We start from the raw sequence: 17,365 nt of genomic DNA, 5'->3' as shown, positions 1-17,365 counted from the left end.
GTCTTTTTTTCTGAAGAAGTCATGCAGGACCTCTGTCTTCCTGTTGGTGAAACAGTGGAACATGTAGACTGCAGCCAGAAACTCCTGAACACTCAGATGAACAAAGCAGTAGACTGATTTCTGGAGGATCACACTCTCTCTTCTGAAGATCTCTGTACAAACTCCTGAGTAGACCGAGGCCTCTGTCACATCAAGACCACACCGCTCCAGGTCTTCTTGGTAGAACATGATGTCTCCTTCCTGCAGATGTTCAAAGGCCAGCCTCCCCAGCTTCAGAAGAAAGTCCCTGTCGGCCTCCATCAGCTCCCATGGACTTGTCTCATGTCCTTTATCGTACTTGTTCTTCTTCCTCTTGGTCTGAACCAGCAGGAAGTGTGAGTACAGGTCTGTCAGGGTCTTGGGCAGCTCTCCTTTCTGCTCTGTGGTCAACATGTGCTCCAGAACTGTAGCACTGATCCAGCAGAAGACTGGGACTTGACACATGATGTGGAGGCTCCTGGATGTCTTGATGTGTGAGATGATTCTGCTGGACAGATCTTCAGTTCTGGATCTCTTCCTGAAGTACTCGTCCTTCTGGTCGTCAGTGAAGCCTCGTACTTCTGTTACCCTGTCAACACATGTACAAGGGATCTGATTCGCCGCTGCAGGTCGAGAAGTTATCCAGACGAGAGCCGAGGGAAGCAGATTCCCCTGGATGAGGTTGGTCAGCAGCACGTTGACTGATGACCTGTATGTGACGTCAGAAACCAGCGTCCTGCTGCTGAAGTCCAGTGAGAGTCTGCTTTCATCCAGGCCGTCAAAGATGAACAAAGGTTTACAGACAGCGAGCTCCTCTGCTCTGAGCTTCTTTAATGTTGGATAGAAAACATGGAGCAGTGTGAGAAGACTGTGCTGCTGATCTCTGATCAGGTTCAGCTCCCTGAACGAGAGCACAATCAGCAGATTCACATCCTGGTTTTCCAAACCCTCGGCCCAGTCCAGAGTGAACTTCTGCACCGAGAAGGTTTTTCCAACACCAGCCACGCCGTTGGTCAGGACGACTCTGATGCTCCCCTGCTGGTCAGGTAAGGCTTTAAAGATGTCGCAGCACTTGATGGGAGTGTCCTGGACCGTCTTCTTCTTGGAGGTCGTCTCCAGCTGCATCACCTCATGTTGAGTATTGACCTCTTCAGTCTGTCCCTCTGTGATGTACAGCTCAGTGAAGATCCTGTTCAGGAGGGTTCTACTTCCTGTTCCTTCAGTTCCTTCAGTCACATGTTCAAATCTGCTCCTCAGACTGATCTTATGTTCATCTAGAACCTTCTGCAGACCAACATCTGCTGAAAGACAAGAGACAAAGAATCTGAGCAGCTGAGGATTATTTTCATCAGTGTCATGTTTTTCTGTGACGTTGTTGTTTTATGTTGTTTGTTGTCAAATGAAAAACTACATTTTCACTGTAATGACTTGAATAACTTTATTCTGAAAGACTGAATCATTCTAGAAGAACTGTGATGATTGTGAAGGAAAGAGTATAATCTGCATACAAGAGAACAATCATGAGAGAAATGCAGCAAAATGAGGGTAAACCTTCATTTCTTCAACCTGCAGAGGGCAGCAGAGAGTTAAACTCCATCATGGAGTTAACATGAGTCACATTTTTAAGTTTTCCCTTGTTTTTCCATTTGTAAAGTCTGCTAGTGCTGATGGGAGCTGCTCTCCTTATGAGTCTTACCAAAGATGCTCTGTGGTCCACGTCCTGTCCTGGGTCTTTTTCCACACTGGGGACAGCAGGAGTCTCCTGGTGGACCAGACTGGTCCCAGTATAAGGAGATGCAGCGTCTGCAGAACCGGTGACCGCAGCTGGTCGAGACTGGATCCTTCAGGACATCCTGACACAGAGCACAGCGTGACGTCTGCTTGTCCACAGAAACAGCAAACTGGTCTCTGTGAAGACATTTCTTTATCACTGACATGTCGGGGACAGGTGGACATGTGTCTGTGGAGACATTTCTTTATCGCTGACACGTCGGGGACAGGCGGACATGTGTCTGTGGAGACATTTCTTTATCGCTGACATGTCGGGGACAGGTGGACAAGTGTCTGTGGAGACATTTCTTTATCGCTGACACGTCGGGGACAGGCGGACATGTCTCTGTGGAGACATTTCTTTATCACTGACACGTCGGGGACAGGCGGACATGTCTCTGTGGAGACATTTCTTTATCACTGACACGTCAGGGACAGGCGGACATGTCTCTGTGGAGACATTTCTTTATCACTGACACGTCAGGGACAGGTGGACATGTCTCTGTGAAGACATCCTTACAGCTTTGTCTCACAGTGGTTCTGATGGACTGTTGTAAAGGTCTAACCCTGAGGCTCATCCTCACACTCTCTCTGACTCGTCAATGGTTTGACTCATTGATCCGTTTCATCAGATTCTGAATCAGTTCAGGTCAGTCTGTTGCTCACACACACATTCAGTTCTTCTTCCTTCACAAAAGTCCAGTCAAATTCAATTTGAACCACAAATAAAAGAAATGAGCTGTTGATGTGAAGCTGCTTTCAGAGCTGCTCTGAAGTTTGGACGTTTCCCTCCAACAGATGGAGGTTATTTCTTATCTTAATTCAAGAGCATATCATATTGATTTGAGAGCATTATTTATTGAGTCTCTTACTTTGTCTCTGAGGCTCCAGGTTCATGACTGAAGTTTAAAGGTTCTCCCATAGACCAGTCACTCTTCACAGACAGACCGCTGGGTCCTGGAGACTCTGCTCTCTGTCTCTGGTTCTGACCTCTGCAAACACAAACATCACATGATCACTGATGATGGTCTTTGTTTAGACACTTTGATCACAAACAGATTTCAGGTTTACAGCCTGTGGTCGCTGATCTTTGTGTAAAGATTGATCCTCTACAGCACAGGTGCCAAACTGGCGGCCCACAGGCCATATGTGGCCCCTCAATCGATTACATGCGGTCCCCCCACTTAAATATCATGTTATAATACAAACATGGCCGACGACCTCACCTTGTTTTAAACACAGTGTGTAGCTGAGGCACAGCTGCCAGCGAGGTGATAGAATATATGTTTTTAGAACATTAATAATAAGACATTCGCTCATAACGATCACATTATTAAATTTATTACATAAAACATTCAATTACATATATAAATAAGCTTGTTAGGGACCAAGCCACGAATGGCAGTGGCTGAAACGGCTCCTGGCACAAATTTGTGTGAGGAAACCATTGTTATCCTTATTAACATTATTATTATTATTTTACTCTTATTATCATTATTATTATTGTTATAATATTTATTATTATTATCATTATCATCATTATTATTATCATTGTCATCATTATTTTATTATTATTATTATTATTATTATTATCATTATTATAATATTATTATTATTATTTTACTATTATTATCATTATTATTATTATATAATTATTATGCTTATATTATTATTATTATGATATCATTATTATTATCATCATTTTATTGCTATAATATTTTTTTATTATTATCATTATTATTATTATTACTTTACTATTATTATCATTATTATTATTATCATTATTAATATTGTTATAATATTTATTATTATTATTATTATTATTATAAAGCGCCAATTTGTACTCGACACATGAAAGGTGAAAAGTTGTCAAAAGGTTTGGTGGATTCAAAAGTGAGGTCAGGGAACTGCTGCACTCCCCGACTCCCCATCATCAGTCCTAGTTTGATGGTTTCATGACAGTTGTCCACTGTTGAACTGTGCCCTCAGTTATTCTTTGTTTATTTGTATTGATTGTTTATTGATGTTGGGCAAACTTCATGTGTGAAAGTGACGAGCCACCTGTGATACTGAGCGTGTTCAATCAAAGCTGCGTCTGATTGCAGTTCATGAGCGTGGAGCAGAGTGATGGAGAAGAGCGTCTTCTTTCTTTTCCTTTAAGTTCGTGCTGATCTGGGTTCGCCACGTGTCGCCGCTGTATGACCTCGCTCTGCCGACATCCACGTTATTATTTGCGTCATTTGAAATAAATGTGTATTTGATATGAACAGATTGATTTTGCATCATAAACAGTATCACAAAGTATACGTGTGATATCATGATGCAAGATTGTGTTTTAACTTGAAGCTCGTGCTACTGAACACTTGTTTTTTGACGACTCTATGTTCCGTAGTCCGGCCCCCTCTTGACCAGAATAGACGCTCATTGGCCCCCAGGTCATTAGAGTGTGACGGCCCTGCTCTACAGGTACAGTCAGCATTTAGACATGACGGTAGTCAGAAATCTACAGGACCTGATGGTTTCTCAGCCTCTGTGCTAAAAAAGTGCTCTCCTGAACTTCATGATGCTTTCTGTGCAATCTTTGAAAAACTGACAGAGAATCCTGTTGTTCCAGAGCTATGGAAGCGTTCTATTATCATTCCTGTGCTGAAGCTCTCATGTCCGGCTGAAAACAACACAAACAAGTACAGGAAATACAGTGTTTCCAAAGAGTTATGGTCAATATGATCAAGCCTGCTATTTCTCAACATTTAGACAAAGATCAATACAATGGATGTCATCATGATGACGTGCAGTGAGTCATGTGACCCAAGGACAACTGCAGCTGGTTTAAAAACTCACAGCTGATGACAAATGACTTTGATGTCGTTGTAGAACCAATCACATGAATCTTTCTAGTGACTTTTTCACTCACTTCTAGTTGAGTTTTCCACTCGTTTTTTGTGTTTTTTGCGTTTGTGTTTAGCGCACAACAAAGTCTGTTGTTGTCTTGTTGTCAGTGCATTGTTACAAGTTTTCTCAGGATAAAAGTGTTTATGACGGTAAAACAGCTGTGTGTGTGTGTGTGTGTGTGTGTGTGTGTGTGTGTGTGTGTGTGTGTGTGTGTGTGTGTGTGTGTGTGTGTGTGCGTGTGTGTGTGTGTGTGTGATTCTGTCTTTGTGAGGACACAGGTTTGGTTGTGACTTCTTCACAGGACAAAGTGTCTCTTACTTTGTCTCTGAGGCTCCAGGTTCATGACTGAAGGTTAAAGGTTTTCCCATAGACTGGTCACTCTTCACAGACAGACCGCTGGGTCCTGGAGACTCTGCTCTGTCCTCGTCTTCCTCCACACAACCTCTAATCTGCTGGACTTCAGTCATTCTGAGAAACACACACACACACACACACACAGGTTGATCACAGATTTATTGATGCAGAAATGGAGATGATGTGTGTTGCCAAGCAAACAACAGCTGATAATGAAAACTTATGAAGACATGAAACACAGAGACAAAGCCTGGCAGATCATTACAGACAGACTGAATGTATAAACTCTCTCTCTGTATTTAAAGTTGGACTTAAAACTTTCCTTTTTGATAAAGCTTATAGTTAGAGCTGGTTCAGGGAAACCTGGACCATCTCTTAGTTCTGCTGCTATAGACCTAGACTGCTGGGGGATTTTCCTGTGGTGCACGCACATTCACTCTCTCACACTCAGGGTATGAATATGACTTTTTATATGTCATTAACCTTGTCTCTTTCTCTCCCTAGTTTGTGTCCTTCCTTCCTTCCTTCCCTCTCTCTCTCTGTATTCTCATCTTGCAGGTTGCAGGATCCAGATCCAGTTTTCGAGGCTATCCATATCATACATATCATCACCATTATTATTCTGCTATTATTAAAAGTCAATATCATTGACTGTATAAACTTGTAACTTGATACAGTTGTTGTGTATCTGCTCCTGGTCTCTCTCTCTCTTCTGTCTCTACCTCATCTCCCTCTTGTCCTTTCTCTCCCCCCTTTCTGTCCCCCTCCTCTCCTCCGTTCCCCATTTTCCTTTCACCCCAACCGGTCGAGGCAGATGCTGCACATGTGTGAGTCTGGTTCTGTCAGAGATTTCTTCTTCTGTTAAGAGGGAGTTTTTTCTCTCCACTGATGCCTAGTGTTTGCTCATTGTGTGAACTGTTGTGTTTCTCTGCTCTCCTTGATGTTGTCTATGTACAGACCTGAGATCATGTATGTTAGGATTTGGCGCTATACAAATAACATTGAATTGAATTGAATAGATAAATATAGCTGTGTGTCATCTGCATAACAATGAAAGTGTATGTTGTGCTTTCTAATAATGTTTAATACTAGATTATTAATCAATCCCAAACCCAAACCAGGATATTCATCATTATTCTTAATCTATCTCATCCTAGTTGGAAATCACAGAAACCAATGATGATAGTCACAGTTTATCGTCCACCTGCACCTTATTCAGAGTTCCTATCAGAGTTCTCTGAGTTCTTATCTGAGTTAGTGCTTAAGACAGATCAAATCATAATTGTAGGGGATTTCAACATCCATGTAGATGTTGACCGTGATAGTCTTAGCTGCGCATTTAACTCGCTGTTGGAATCAATAGGTTTTATTCAACACGTTAATAAACCAACTCATCGCCTTAATCACACCCTTGACCTTGTTTTAACTTATGGTATTGATATTGATAACTTAAACATAGTTCCTCAAAACCCTCTCCTTACTGATCATTATTTACTCACATTTAATTGTACAATAATGAACTACAATAACATAAATAAGAAATACTGTCTGATAATAATATGAATACATTCAAAGAGACAGTGCAACCTTTATTTAACTCGGTGCCATATGTCAGTACATCTGAAGGTACCTTTTGTGATTTTACTCCCGCCCTCATAGATAACCTTGTTGATAGTACAGCGGCCTCACTGCGTACTACATTAGATTGTGTTGCCCCTCTGAAAAAGAAGGTGGTGAATCAGATGAGACGAGCACCATGGTTTAACTCCAATACTCGTGCTCTTAAACAGACGTTACGTAGATTAGAAAGAAAATGGCGTTCCAATAACCTAGAGGAATTTTATATAGCCTGGAAAGATGGTTTTGTAGCTTACAAAAAAGCCCTACACAAAGCTAGAGCTGCCTATTATTCTTCTCTAATTGAAGAAAATAAGAATAATCATAGGTTTGTTTTCAGCACTGTAGCCAGGCTGACACATTCCTTTAACACTGAGCAGTGATGACTTTATCAACTTTTTTGTGAATAAAATAACATCAATTAGAGAAAAAATGGATCATCTCCTCCCTCATATTGGGACTGACTCATCTTTTAGCACAAGAGCTTTAGAAGCACCAGGTGCACAGTTAGACAGTTTCTCCCCTATAGATCTCCCTGAGTTAACATCATTAGTTTCATCATCTAAGCCATCAACCTGTCAGTTAGATCCTATCCCCACCAAACTGTTTAAAGATGTGTTTCCTTTAATTAACAGCTCTATATTAACTCAAATTAATCTATCCTTATTAACTGGATATGTGCCCCAAACGTTTAAAATAGCAGTTATTAAACCCCTTCTAAAAAAAAGCGACCCTTGACCCAGATATTTTAGCTAATTACCGACCTATATCTAATCTTCCCTTTGTCTCTAAAATCTTAGAAAAGGCAGTTGCTAATCAATGATGTGAATATTTGCGCATTAATGGCCTGTTTGAAGATTTTCAGTCAGGTTTAAGATTAAACCATAGCACAGAAACAGCACTAGTTAAAGTTAGTAACTCAGATAATGGTCTAGTTTCTTTACTTGTCCTGTTAGATCTTAGTGCTGCATTTGACACCATTGATCATAATATTCTACTGCAGAGATTGGAGCAGACTCTTGGGATCACAGGTGCTGACCTCTGCTGGTTTCAGCAGAGGTCAGAAAAAACTGAGGTCATTATACTCGGCCCTAAACACCTCAGAGAAAAACTTTCTGATCACATTGTCACTTTAGATGACATCACCATGGCTTCCAGTTCCACTGTGAGGAACCTTGGAGTTACTTTTGACCAGGAAATGTCATTTGATTCACACATAAAACTCATTTCCAGAACATCCTTCTTCCACCTGCGGAACATTATGAAAATTAGAAACATTCTGTCTTTACAGGACGCTGAACTAATTCATGCTTTTGTTACATCTAGATTAGATTACTGTAACTCCTTATTATCAGGATGTTCCAACAAGTGTGTTAGAACCCTTCAGTTAATTCAAAGTTCTGACAGGAACTAGAAAGAGAGACCACATAACTCCAGTGTTAGCTTCTCTACACTGGCTCCACCCACAGTTTAGAATTAAATTTAAAATCCTCCTCCTCACGTACAAAGCACTTAATGGTCAGGCCCCTTCATACCTGAAAGACCTAGTCTTACCTTATCACCCTAACAGACCACTTAGGTCACAAAATACAGGTTTACTTGTGGTTCCCAGAGACTGTAAGAGCAGAATGGGAGGCAGAGCCTTTAGTTACCAGGCTCCTCCTCTCCTGTGGAACCAGCTTCCAATGATAGTTCGGGAGGCGGACACTCTCTCTGTATTTAAAGTTAAACTTAAAACTTTCCTTTTTGATAAAGCTTATAGTTAGAGCTGGTTCAGGGAAACCTGGACCATCTCTTAGTTTTGCTGCTATAGAACTAAACTGCTGGGGGTTTTTCCTGTGGTACACGCACATTCACTCTCTCACACTCAGGGTATGAATATGACTTTTTATATGTCATTAACCTTGTCTCTTTCTCTCCCTAGTTTGTGTATTTCCTTCCTTCCCTCTCTCTCTCTCTGTATTCTCATCATGCAGGTTGCAGGATCAAGATCCAGTTTTCGTGGCTACGCTTATCATCACCATTATTATTATTTTGTAATTAAAAAGTCGATATCAGTAACTGTATAAACTTGTAACCTGATATAGTTGTTGTATATCTGCTGCTGGTCTCTCCCTCTCTCTCTTCTGTCTCTACCTCATCTCCCTCTTGTCCTTTCTCTCCCCCCATTTTCGGTCCCCCACCTCTCCTCTGTCCCCCATTTTTCCTTTCACCCCAACCGGTCGAGGCAGATGACCGCACATCTCTTAGCCTGGTTCTGTCAGAGATTTCTTCCTGTTAAGAGGGAGTTTTTTCTCTCCACTGATGCTTAGTGCTTGCTCATTGTGTGAACTGTTGGGGTTCTCTGCTCTCCTTGATGTTGTCTATGTACAGTGCCTTGAGATAATGTATGTTATGATTTGGCGCTATACAAATAAAATTGAATTGAATTGAATTGAATCGTGAAATGTCCAGGGTGTACCCCGCCTATCGCCCTATGTCACCCCCCTCATGTGGAGGATAAAGCAGTAGAAGATGGATGGAAGAATACGTCTTTATTGTCTTTGCTCATCAATTACAGACGACAAAACAACACTTAGATTGTTCTTGCTCTTAGATTACACTAAGAATAAGACCTAAAACCTAAAACCACAATAAAGACACGTTAAAATCATTTAAAATCACTACAAAGTAGAATAAGAGTAAAAAGTGAAAAGTAGAGCAGTTCCAGTGACTGTGTGTCTGTGGTCTGGTTACTTTGTTACCCCTTGTACCTTTGGCCAAAGGGACACAGTAGCACCTCTCACACTGAACATAAATGTAGGTTGCCACCAAATCTGGAATCCTGAATCCAAAAAGTGTTTGTTTTTTACAGTTTTGCTCATTATAAGAAACATTTTTTGTGATGTCATGTGGGTAAGTGGGTAGATTCTTCCCGAAATCCAACAGGAACATACTTGGGTAATTATCTACCATCACAAAAAACAGTGGACAGTAGACATGATGCTAACAGAAGGACAAACTTACCCATGGGTTAGGGTTAGCCTCCTGGATGAGAGGTGACACGTCATCAAGAACCTTACAACCTTACACTTTTGTTAACTATTTAATTCAATTGAATTTGTATAGCACCAAATCACAACATACACTATCTCAAGGCACTGTACATAGAGAGACGGAAACATTTACACTATTATATAGAGAAGAGAAACCCAACAATTCACACAAACAAACAAACAAACACCAGTGGAGACAGAAAAACTCCCTTTTAACAGAAGAAGAAAAAATCCGACAGAACCAGACTCACAGATGTGCAGCATCTGCCTCGACCGGTCGGGGTGAAAGAAAAATGGGGGACAGAGGAGAGGAGGGGGAGACCAGGAACTCCTGAAACAGACAGAACCTTTCTGATCAGCTATGACATGTTTATAGAACTACAGTCATTTATACAAGCAGCAGCAGAGATTTCATTATACTGATATCAACTTTAATTATAACAATAATGACAACAATACCACTGCAAGTGATAATAATAATATCCTTGGAACTGGATCTGGATCCTGCAGCCTGCAAGATAAGGAGAGAGAGAGAGAGAGAGAGAGAGAGAGAGAGAGAGAGAGAGAGAGAAAGAGACCCCAGTTTTCCTTAAGATTCCCAAATCTTTGATAATAACTATTGCTGTGTATTTTCTCCCTGTGATAGATTGGCGACGTGTCCAGGGTGTGACCCCACCGTTCACCCTGTGTCAGCTGGGATTGGCTCCAGCGTGACACTGACCCTCATGTGGAGAATTAAGTGGTTGATGATGAATGAAAGAATGAAACTGACACGTGGCTATTTTTATATACAGCAGGATATGAGATAATCACATGATCACCCAAACTAACTTGGATGTGATATATGTGCATGAGGAATGGAAGAAGATAGTATGTGTGAGTGTGTGTGTGTGTGTGAGTTAGTTCCATGTTCTGTCATGTCCACTCATTGTAACATTCAGTTCAAGTCATTTTTATTTATATTGCCAAACATCACAAACAAAATTTGCCTTGAAGGGCTTTACAGTCTGTACAAGTGACACCCTCTGTCCTTAGACCCTCTTTCTTCAGACCCTCTGTCTTTAGACCTTCTGTCCTTAGACCCTCTTTCTTTAGACCCTCTGTCTTTAGACCCTCTGTCCTTAGACCCTCTGCCTTTTGACCCTCTGTCCTTAGACCCTCTGCCTTTTGACCCTCTGCCTTTAGACCCTCTGTCTTTAGACCCTCTGTCCTTAGACCCCCTGTCCTTAGACCCTCTGCCTTTAGACCCTCTGTCCTTAGACCAGACTTGCAGTAGGTGTCACATGTAGAGAAACAAGTTCAGCAGACTTCAAACAAAACATCACATTTACAACGAGAGTAAAGTGAAGATAGAGACCAGGAGTATTTCACAAAATGAACATGACTGATAATTATCATTATCACTATTGTCTTCATCATCTCATCCAGGGTGTGACATGACGCTTTCCCAATGCCATCTGGGATTGGTTCAAGCTGCTCATGTGACCTTCAGACAAGGACAAGTCATGGATGAAGGATTGAGGAAGATAATATTAATGTTAGCAGTAATGAGTAGTTTATAATATAAAGTAACTTAGTTATAGTTGTATTATTTGAGTTGTGGTGTTGAAGCTCTGGAAGGAGAGAGAGAGAGAGAGAGAGCGAGCTGCATAATGGCTGTTGGTCCAGCAGTCTAGGTCTATGGCATCATAAGTAAGTGATGGTTCAGAGTTCACTTGAACCAGCTGTAACGATGAGCTTTAAATGACCTTTAGTCAAGTTGACCTTTAAATGATGGGAGAGTTTTTTTCTGCCTCCTGGACCCAAAGTGGGAGCTGGTTCTTCAGGAGAGGAACTTGGTAGTTGAAAGTTCTGCCTCCCATTCTACTCTGAGAGACTCTGGGAACCACAAGCAGGCCTCCATTTTCAGGGCAGAGTGGTCTATTAGGGTAGTAAGGAATAATCATGTCTGTGAGATATGACGGAGCCTGATCACTGAAGAGGAGGATTTTCAGTTCTGTTCTAAGAAAACTTGTGTTCCCCAGCTGTGTACCTGCAGCTGGAGCTGATCTTGACCCTCGGTTGATGACTCAGCTGTTTTCTGCTGACAATAATGAAGATAAGGACACCTACAAACAAAGTACCTGTGAAGCCCATCATGAAGCCATACAAGACTGGCAGAAATACGTCCATGGGTCCCTTCATGTACGGGGGAACAGGCGCTCGCTCCACAATCAGGTCAAGGTCACGCCAACTCAGATCCCTCACAGTTCTTTTCTTGACCTTCTGACCTGCATCTTGTTTTGGATCCACTTGTACTGACGGGACGTTTAAAGAGCTCACATATTTGTGATAACCGTCCACGTAGCGCTTCAGCTTCAACACTTTGTCCTGATTGATGTTCTTCCCCACTTCAATGGCGATGTCACTTCTGCCAATGTGCTGCAAGGCGCGTGTGAGCCTGTCATAGTAGGTGTGGTCACCGTACTGCAGCAGCCACTCTGTGAGGGCTGCCTGACACTGAGCCTCACTGTCCACAAATAAAGATGTGTCTCTTTTGGTGCGGGGCTTAAGAGCTGATAGATTTTTTTTCGGCGAGAGGCGTTCAAGTCGATGGAATATATTTTCCTCCGGGTGGGAGAGAGTGCGTAGAAGATCTTCGCACTCCTTTACCGTCAGCATCTCCACTAATCGCTCCAGTTGATGGACACCGATGTCTTCTGCCACCGTGTCCTCTCCTCCAAGAGTTGAAGTCAGCAGTGGAAAGATGAAGATGAGACAGAGTTTCCAGCCTTTCATGTCAGCTGAAGTACTGTGAACGCGCCTCTTTCTGCGAGCAATTCACAAAGTTTCCCTGCAAAAGTCACAGTTGTAGAACATGGAAATGAAAGTGTTCTTTTCTTCAAAGGAATCTTCAGGATTCCTTTGAATTCTAGGATTCTGGCATTTCTTCATGCAACTGGTCTATATGTAAGAATATGAAACACATCTTACTTCTAAATCTAACCCTTTAGAAGAAGCACTTTAAACTTCTGTGCTGACGAATTTATTCGAAGCTGAAGAGTGTTGAAAATCAACTTTGAGTTGTGTTTAAGAACTGTGGAGGGCAGCATTGCTCCTCTCAGTGTACAGCCTGCCGGGAAATATTATTATTATTAGAAGAAAGAGGAATCGGCATGGTTTACAATCACCAAACAAGAATGCAAGCTGCTGTTAGAAAAAGAAAAAAACGAGAACTGTTTAAGTTGAAGCTGAACAACTGCAAAGTGCCATTAAACATCAACAAAAGAGATATTATGTGATGTAAATGGTGATGATAAACCACTTTTATGTCTGATGACAAAATACAGTGACATAAATCAACCTCACAAACTGGTACGAGTGCAGGTGCTCCTTCATCCTTCTCTTCCTCACACACTCCTTCATGTGCCACTTTACTTCCAGCATCACGACAGGAAGCAGCTTTAGGTTCCATGCAATAACAGAGGAGGTAGATAACAATAACTACAGCTAAGCACTGATGATATGACAGCAGCCAATGACAGAGCAACAGGGAACTGGGCTTGTAATCGAATGGTCGCCGGTTCAAATCCCAGGACAGGTCCATGACTGGGGTGGTACTGAGCAAGATACCTAACCACTTTTGGTCCTCATGGACTGCTCTTGCGCCGGTTTGTGCAATAAGAAAGGGTTAAATGCAGAGGTCAAAGCCACTATCAATAATTGGTGTGTGTGCAAATCAAACTCATTCTAATAAAGAGTCTGAGAATGCTCTGGCACACAGTGGGCAACACACACTCACACACACACGCAGTGAACACAGTGCAGGAAACAAATGCAGCATTCTCTTCTTTCACCAAGTATAATTTGGACGCCCCCCAGTTTTCTGTCTGGGACGGACGGCCTGTGGAGAGCAGTGAGTGTGCAGCCTGTTAGCCTCAGTGAGTGTGCAGCTATATATATACATATGTATATATATATATATATATATATATATATACACACATATATATATACATACATATACACATATACATATATACATACAAAATAATATTCAAACAGGGAATTCGAAGCAATCATGAATGTGAAAGCATAACAAAATGGCAGGTGCTTCAGTCGGTGTGGAGACACGCCTCAGATGATAGAGAGAGAGCCTCACACTGCAGAAGACCTGCTCTTATAGATAGTGGCTCCACCCCATGATTAGGATCCACACCTGGAACACATTAGGGAGAGGCAGAGAACAAGAGCAGCCACCAGAAAATATAGACAGGGAGAACTACACCACCCAGAGGTGGAAGAGGACGTAACACCTCCACACCGAAATGGTGACTACAGTCTCCATAATTACACAAAGAGGCAATATTTTTAGCCCACACATCCATGGCTGGGATGTGCAGAGCTCCATTTTACAAAAAAAAACAAGAAATACAGCAGTGCTGTAATAATTGAAACACACACACAAACACAATCACCTAGACACAACAGATCAAATGCATACATTCATACTCAAGACACACACAAACTCACAATCCAACCCTAACACGCTCACAAAAAAAAAAAAAAAAAACAACCCACTATGACATACAGTTAATTCTAACCGTAGGAATGAGAACAGGGACTAAGGTACCCTCGACAGAGCGTCTGCAATGACGTTATCAGTGCCACGCACATGCTTGATCTCGATGTTAAAGGGCTGCAAGATCAAGCTCCACCGCATCAGACGCTGATTAGCGTTTCTCATGCGGCACAAAAATTTCAGAGGGTCATGATCACTGTACACAACAATTTTATCTAAGGCCCCCAGATAAACCTCGAAATGTTGGACTGCAAGGACCGGGGCAAGTGTCTCCTTTTCAATGGTGGAATCCCGCCGCTGGTGATGGTTAAACTTGTTAACAGATACTGATACCCCCCCCTTGAGCGCACAAGCGGACCAACAACATCAACAATGACATGATCAAAGGGCTGGCCTATGACTGGAATTGAGGATAGGGGAGCAGGTGGAATCGTCTGGTTGGGCTTGCCAGCAAGCTGACAAACATGACATGTTTTACAGAAGCGAACCACATCCTGTTTAAGGCTTGGCCAAAATAAATGCTGACTAATGCGATTGAGTGTTTCAGGAATACCCAAGTGACCGGCCAAACCATCATGACCCACGCTCAAAATCTCATCTCTATACCCAGATGGCACCACAACCTGCTCTAAAGAGTTACACTCGTCTGGAACATTATAAGATCTCCACTTCCTCATCAAGATGCCATCTCGGAAAAATAAGCACTGCGGCTCCTTGTCCAGATCAACATCCGATGAGGCAAGCTGAAACAATGAGGCCAGGGACACATCAACTTTCTGAGCATCAATTAGCTTCTCACGAGAAAGGCGCACAGTCTCGTTACTCACTTTCCTCAATCTCTCAGACCCAGCACAAAGAGCACTGATAGGAGAGTTAGGTGTCTTCTTAAAATCATCTCGGGCAACAAGAAAAGAATCAGACAAATCACAGAATGAATCAGAAGAATTTAAATCAACAGGAGAAGACAAGCACTCTTTCCCATCAGAGGAGCTAGAACGCGCTGCCATAGCACGTGTAACTGCACAGGCAGGGAAAACATCAGGGTGTTGTTGTGTGCACTGATGGACTAAAGGCTTGACTGGAACAGCAACATGAGGCAACACTTCACCATCATTTTTCCACACATGTCATTCCCAAGAATAAAAGTTACATCTGGAATTGTCAAAAATTTGTGGATACCAACGGCAATGCTACCATTAACTACATTGGACTTCAACTCAATTCGATGGAGAGGAACCAAAGTTGAGCCCATCTCAAAGCCACGAACAAGAACACTGGTGCCGGTCTTCGACTCTTCTGACACAGGTAGAACCCCTTCCAATAGTAATGACAACGCAGTGCCAGTATCGCGCAAAATGTGCACTGGAACAGGATGTTCACCACCAGGCAAGGCCACAAAACCGTCACTGAGAAAAGGCTCGTACCCAGACTTGGAGTCGTTAGGAAATGCAACAAGAGATGATGGCTGTGGAGTCACTTTAATCAAACCTACGGCCTTAGCAGCCTGTTTCTTCTTCAGAACGGGATATTCTGCCAACATATGTCCGGGCTTTTTACAGTAATAACAGATTGGTTCAGAATTACCGGAAGATTTACTCGACTTCTCGGCCTGACTAGAGTGGGAAAAGTCAGACGTGTGCGATGGGTCAAGGCAAACTCATCTGCCATTAGTGCAGCTTCCCGCAAGGTGTTGACCTGACGTTCATTCAGATATGTCGACACAGCCATAGGTATACAATTCTTAAACTCTTCTACCAAACATTAATTCACACATCTTCGCCTGACTATTCACTTCCTGTGATCAGTGATCAAAAAGCGCTTCTTTCTCACGTGCAAACTCCATGTAGGTTTGACGCTCAGTTTTCTTATAGCGCCTAAAGCGCTGCCGGTACGCCTCTGGAACAAGTTCATAGCAGCGGACAATAGATGCTTTAACTTTGTTGTAGTCTGCACTTTGTTCTACAGACAGTGCCGCATACACCTCCTGAGCACGGCCAGTTAAAACAGACTGAAGCAACAGTGGCCACACATCTCAAGGCCACTTAAGAGTCAATGCCACTTTTTCAAAGTGCGGAAAATACTTTTCTACATCCTTCTCAACAAACAGTGGTACAAGTCGGATGTTCTTTGATATATCAAATGAGCTAGATTGAGCCAAATCAAGATTATCTTCTCTCACCTTAATCTCTAAACGTCTCAACTCAAGCTGTTATTCATCCCTCTGTAAATGCAATCGCTCTCTTTCGTTGTCAAGTTCCTTCTCTCGGATAGAAAGCTCTTTTAGCTTAATAGCTTCTTTCATATCTACAGGTGGCAACCTACCTTCTTCAACAAGAAAAGGAAGTATTATTGACTTAACAGTGTGTTTTAAGCGTTTTTCCTTTGTGAGGCTATGAAATGCCTCCACTGATGGATTTTCAATGAAATCTTCTGCCCCGATGTCATGGTGAAAATCAACAACAAACAAACAAACAAACAAACAAGCAAACAAACTCGAATGGCTGCAACCAAAATGAAAAACTAACAAGTGGCCATCAAATCCCCTAAAATGACCACAACTTCCTCAAACAGGCCCTTTAATTACCACCAATAAAAAAAAAAAACTAAAATAACAAAGTGACGGAGTCTGTCTCCGCCCGGTGGCTACTAATTGAGATGCAATCACTAACCCCCAGTAAAAGTTGAGGTACTCACCAAAGTCACAATCAACACCTCCAGCTTCCTACTTACTTCCTAAAAAAAATGTGATCCCGGACCTCTATCCCGGAACCTCTCGCACCCTAAACGAGAATCATACCCCTAGACGAGCCCCCATTATGTTACAACCAGGTACCCTAACTGCAACACAACCATGACCAGAGTCAAAAGGAGCACGTGTCTAGGGGTATTTATTTACAAAATAATATTTAAACAGGGAATTTGAAGCAATCATGAATGTGAAAGCAAAACAAAAGCAGGAAAATGGCAGGCGCTTCAGTCGGTATGGAGACACGCCTCAGATGAGAGAGAGAGAGCCTCACACTGCAGAAGACCTGCTCTTATAGATAGTGGCTCCACCCCATGATTAGGATCCACACCTGGAACACATTAGGGAGAGGCAGAGAACAAGAGCAGCCAA

At 42.2% G+C, this 17,365-nt stretch overlaps 2 protein-coding genes across 11 annotated transcripts in view; both read right to left on the bottom strand.

Annotated features, from left to right (window-relative positions):
- LOC131447159 (NACHT, LRR and PYD domains-containing protein 12-like) overlaps window positions 1–17,365 on the bottom strand; it is a 117,101-nt gene that overhangs the window by 4,206 nt on the left and 95,530 nt on the right. The gene's annotated exons all lie outside the window — the stretch shown is intronic.
- On the bottom strand, window positions 9,324–12,483 carry LOC131447162 (transmembrane and death domain protein 1-like). Of its 2 annotated transcripts, none has more exons than XM_058618700.1 (2): window positions 11,810–12,483; window positions 9,324–10,017 (listed from the first exon to the last, which is right to left on the bottom strand). In XM_058618700.1, exons 1-2 carry the CDS (start codon window positions 12,462–12,464, stop codon window positions 9,899–9,901), a joined length of 774 nt encoding a protein of 257 aa, XP_058474683.1. In that variant the 5' UTR covers window positions 12,465–12,483; the 3' UTR covers window positions 9,324–9,898. The 2 variants fall into 2 exon arrangements, with proteins under 2 accessions (XP_058474683.1, XP_058474682.1); XM_058618699.1 differs by having other exon boundaries at window positions 9,325–10,017; window positions 11,719–12,483.

Source organism: Solea solea, chromosome 20 (genome assembly GCF_958295425.1).
Source record: "Solea solea chromosome 20, fSolSol10.1, whole genome shotgun sequence".
Classification (NCBI taxonomy): domain Eukaryota; kingdom Metazoa; phylum Chordata; class Actinopteri; order Pleuronectiformes; family Soleidae; genus Solea; species Solea solea.
The sequence above is the reverse complement of the archived record's forward strand: the minus strand, read 5'-3'. Positions and strand labels throughout refer to the sequence as shown.

Excerpts from the sequence above, each read along its gene's own strand:
- LOC131447162 (XM_058618699.1), bottom strand. The coding sequence starts at position 12,464 with ATGAAAGGCTGGAAACTCTGTCTCATCTTCATCTTTCCACTGCTGACT. Across the intron at positions 10,018-11,718 it reads AAGATCAGCTCCAGCTGCAG|GAGTTCCTGGTCTCCCCCTC; the intron begins GTACACAGCTGG and ends TGTCTGTTTCAG.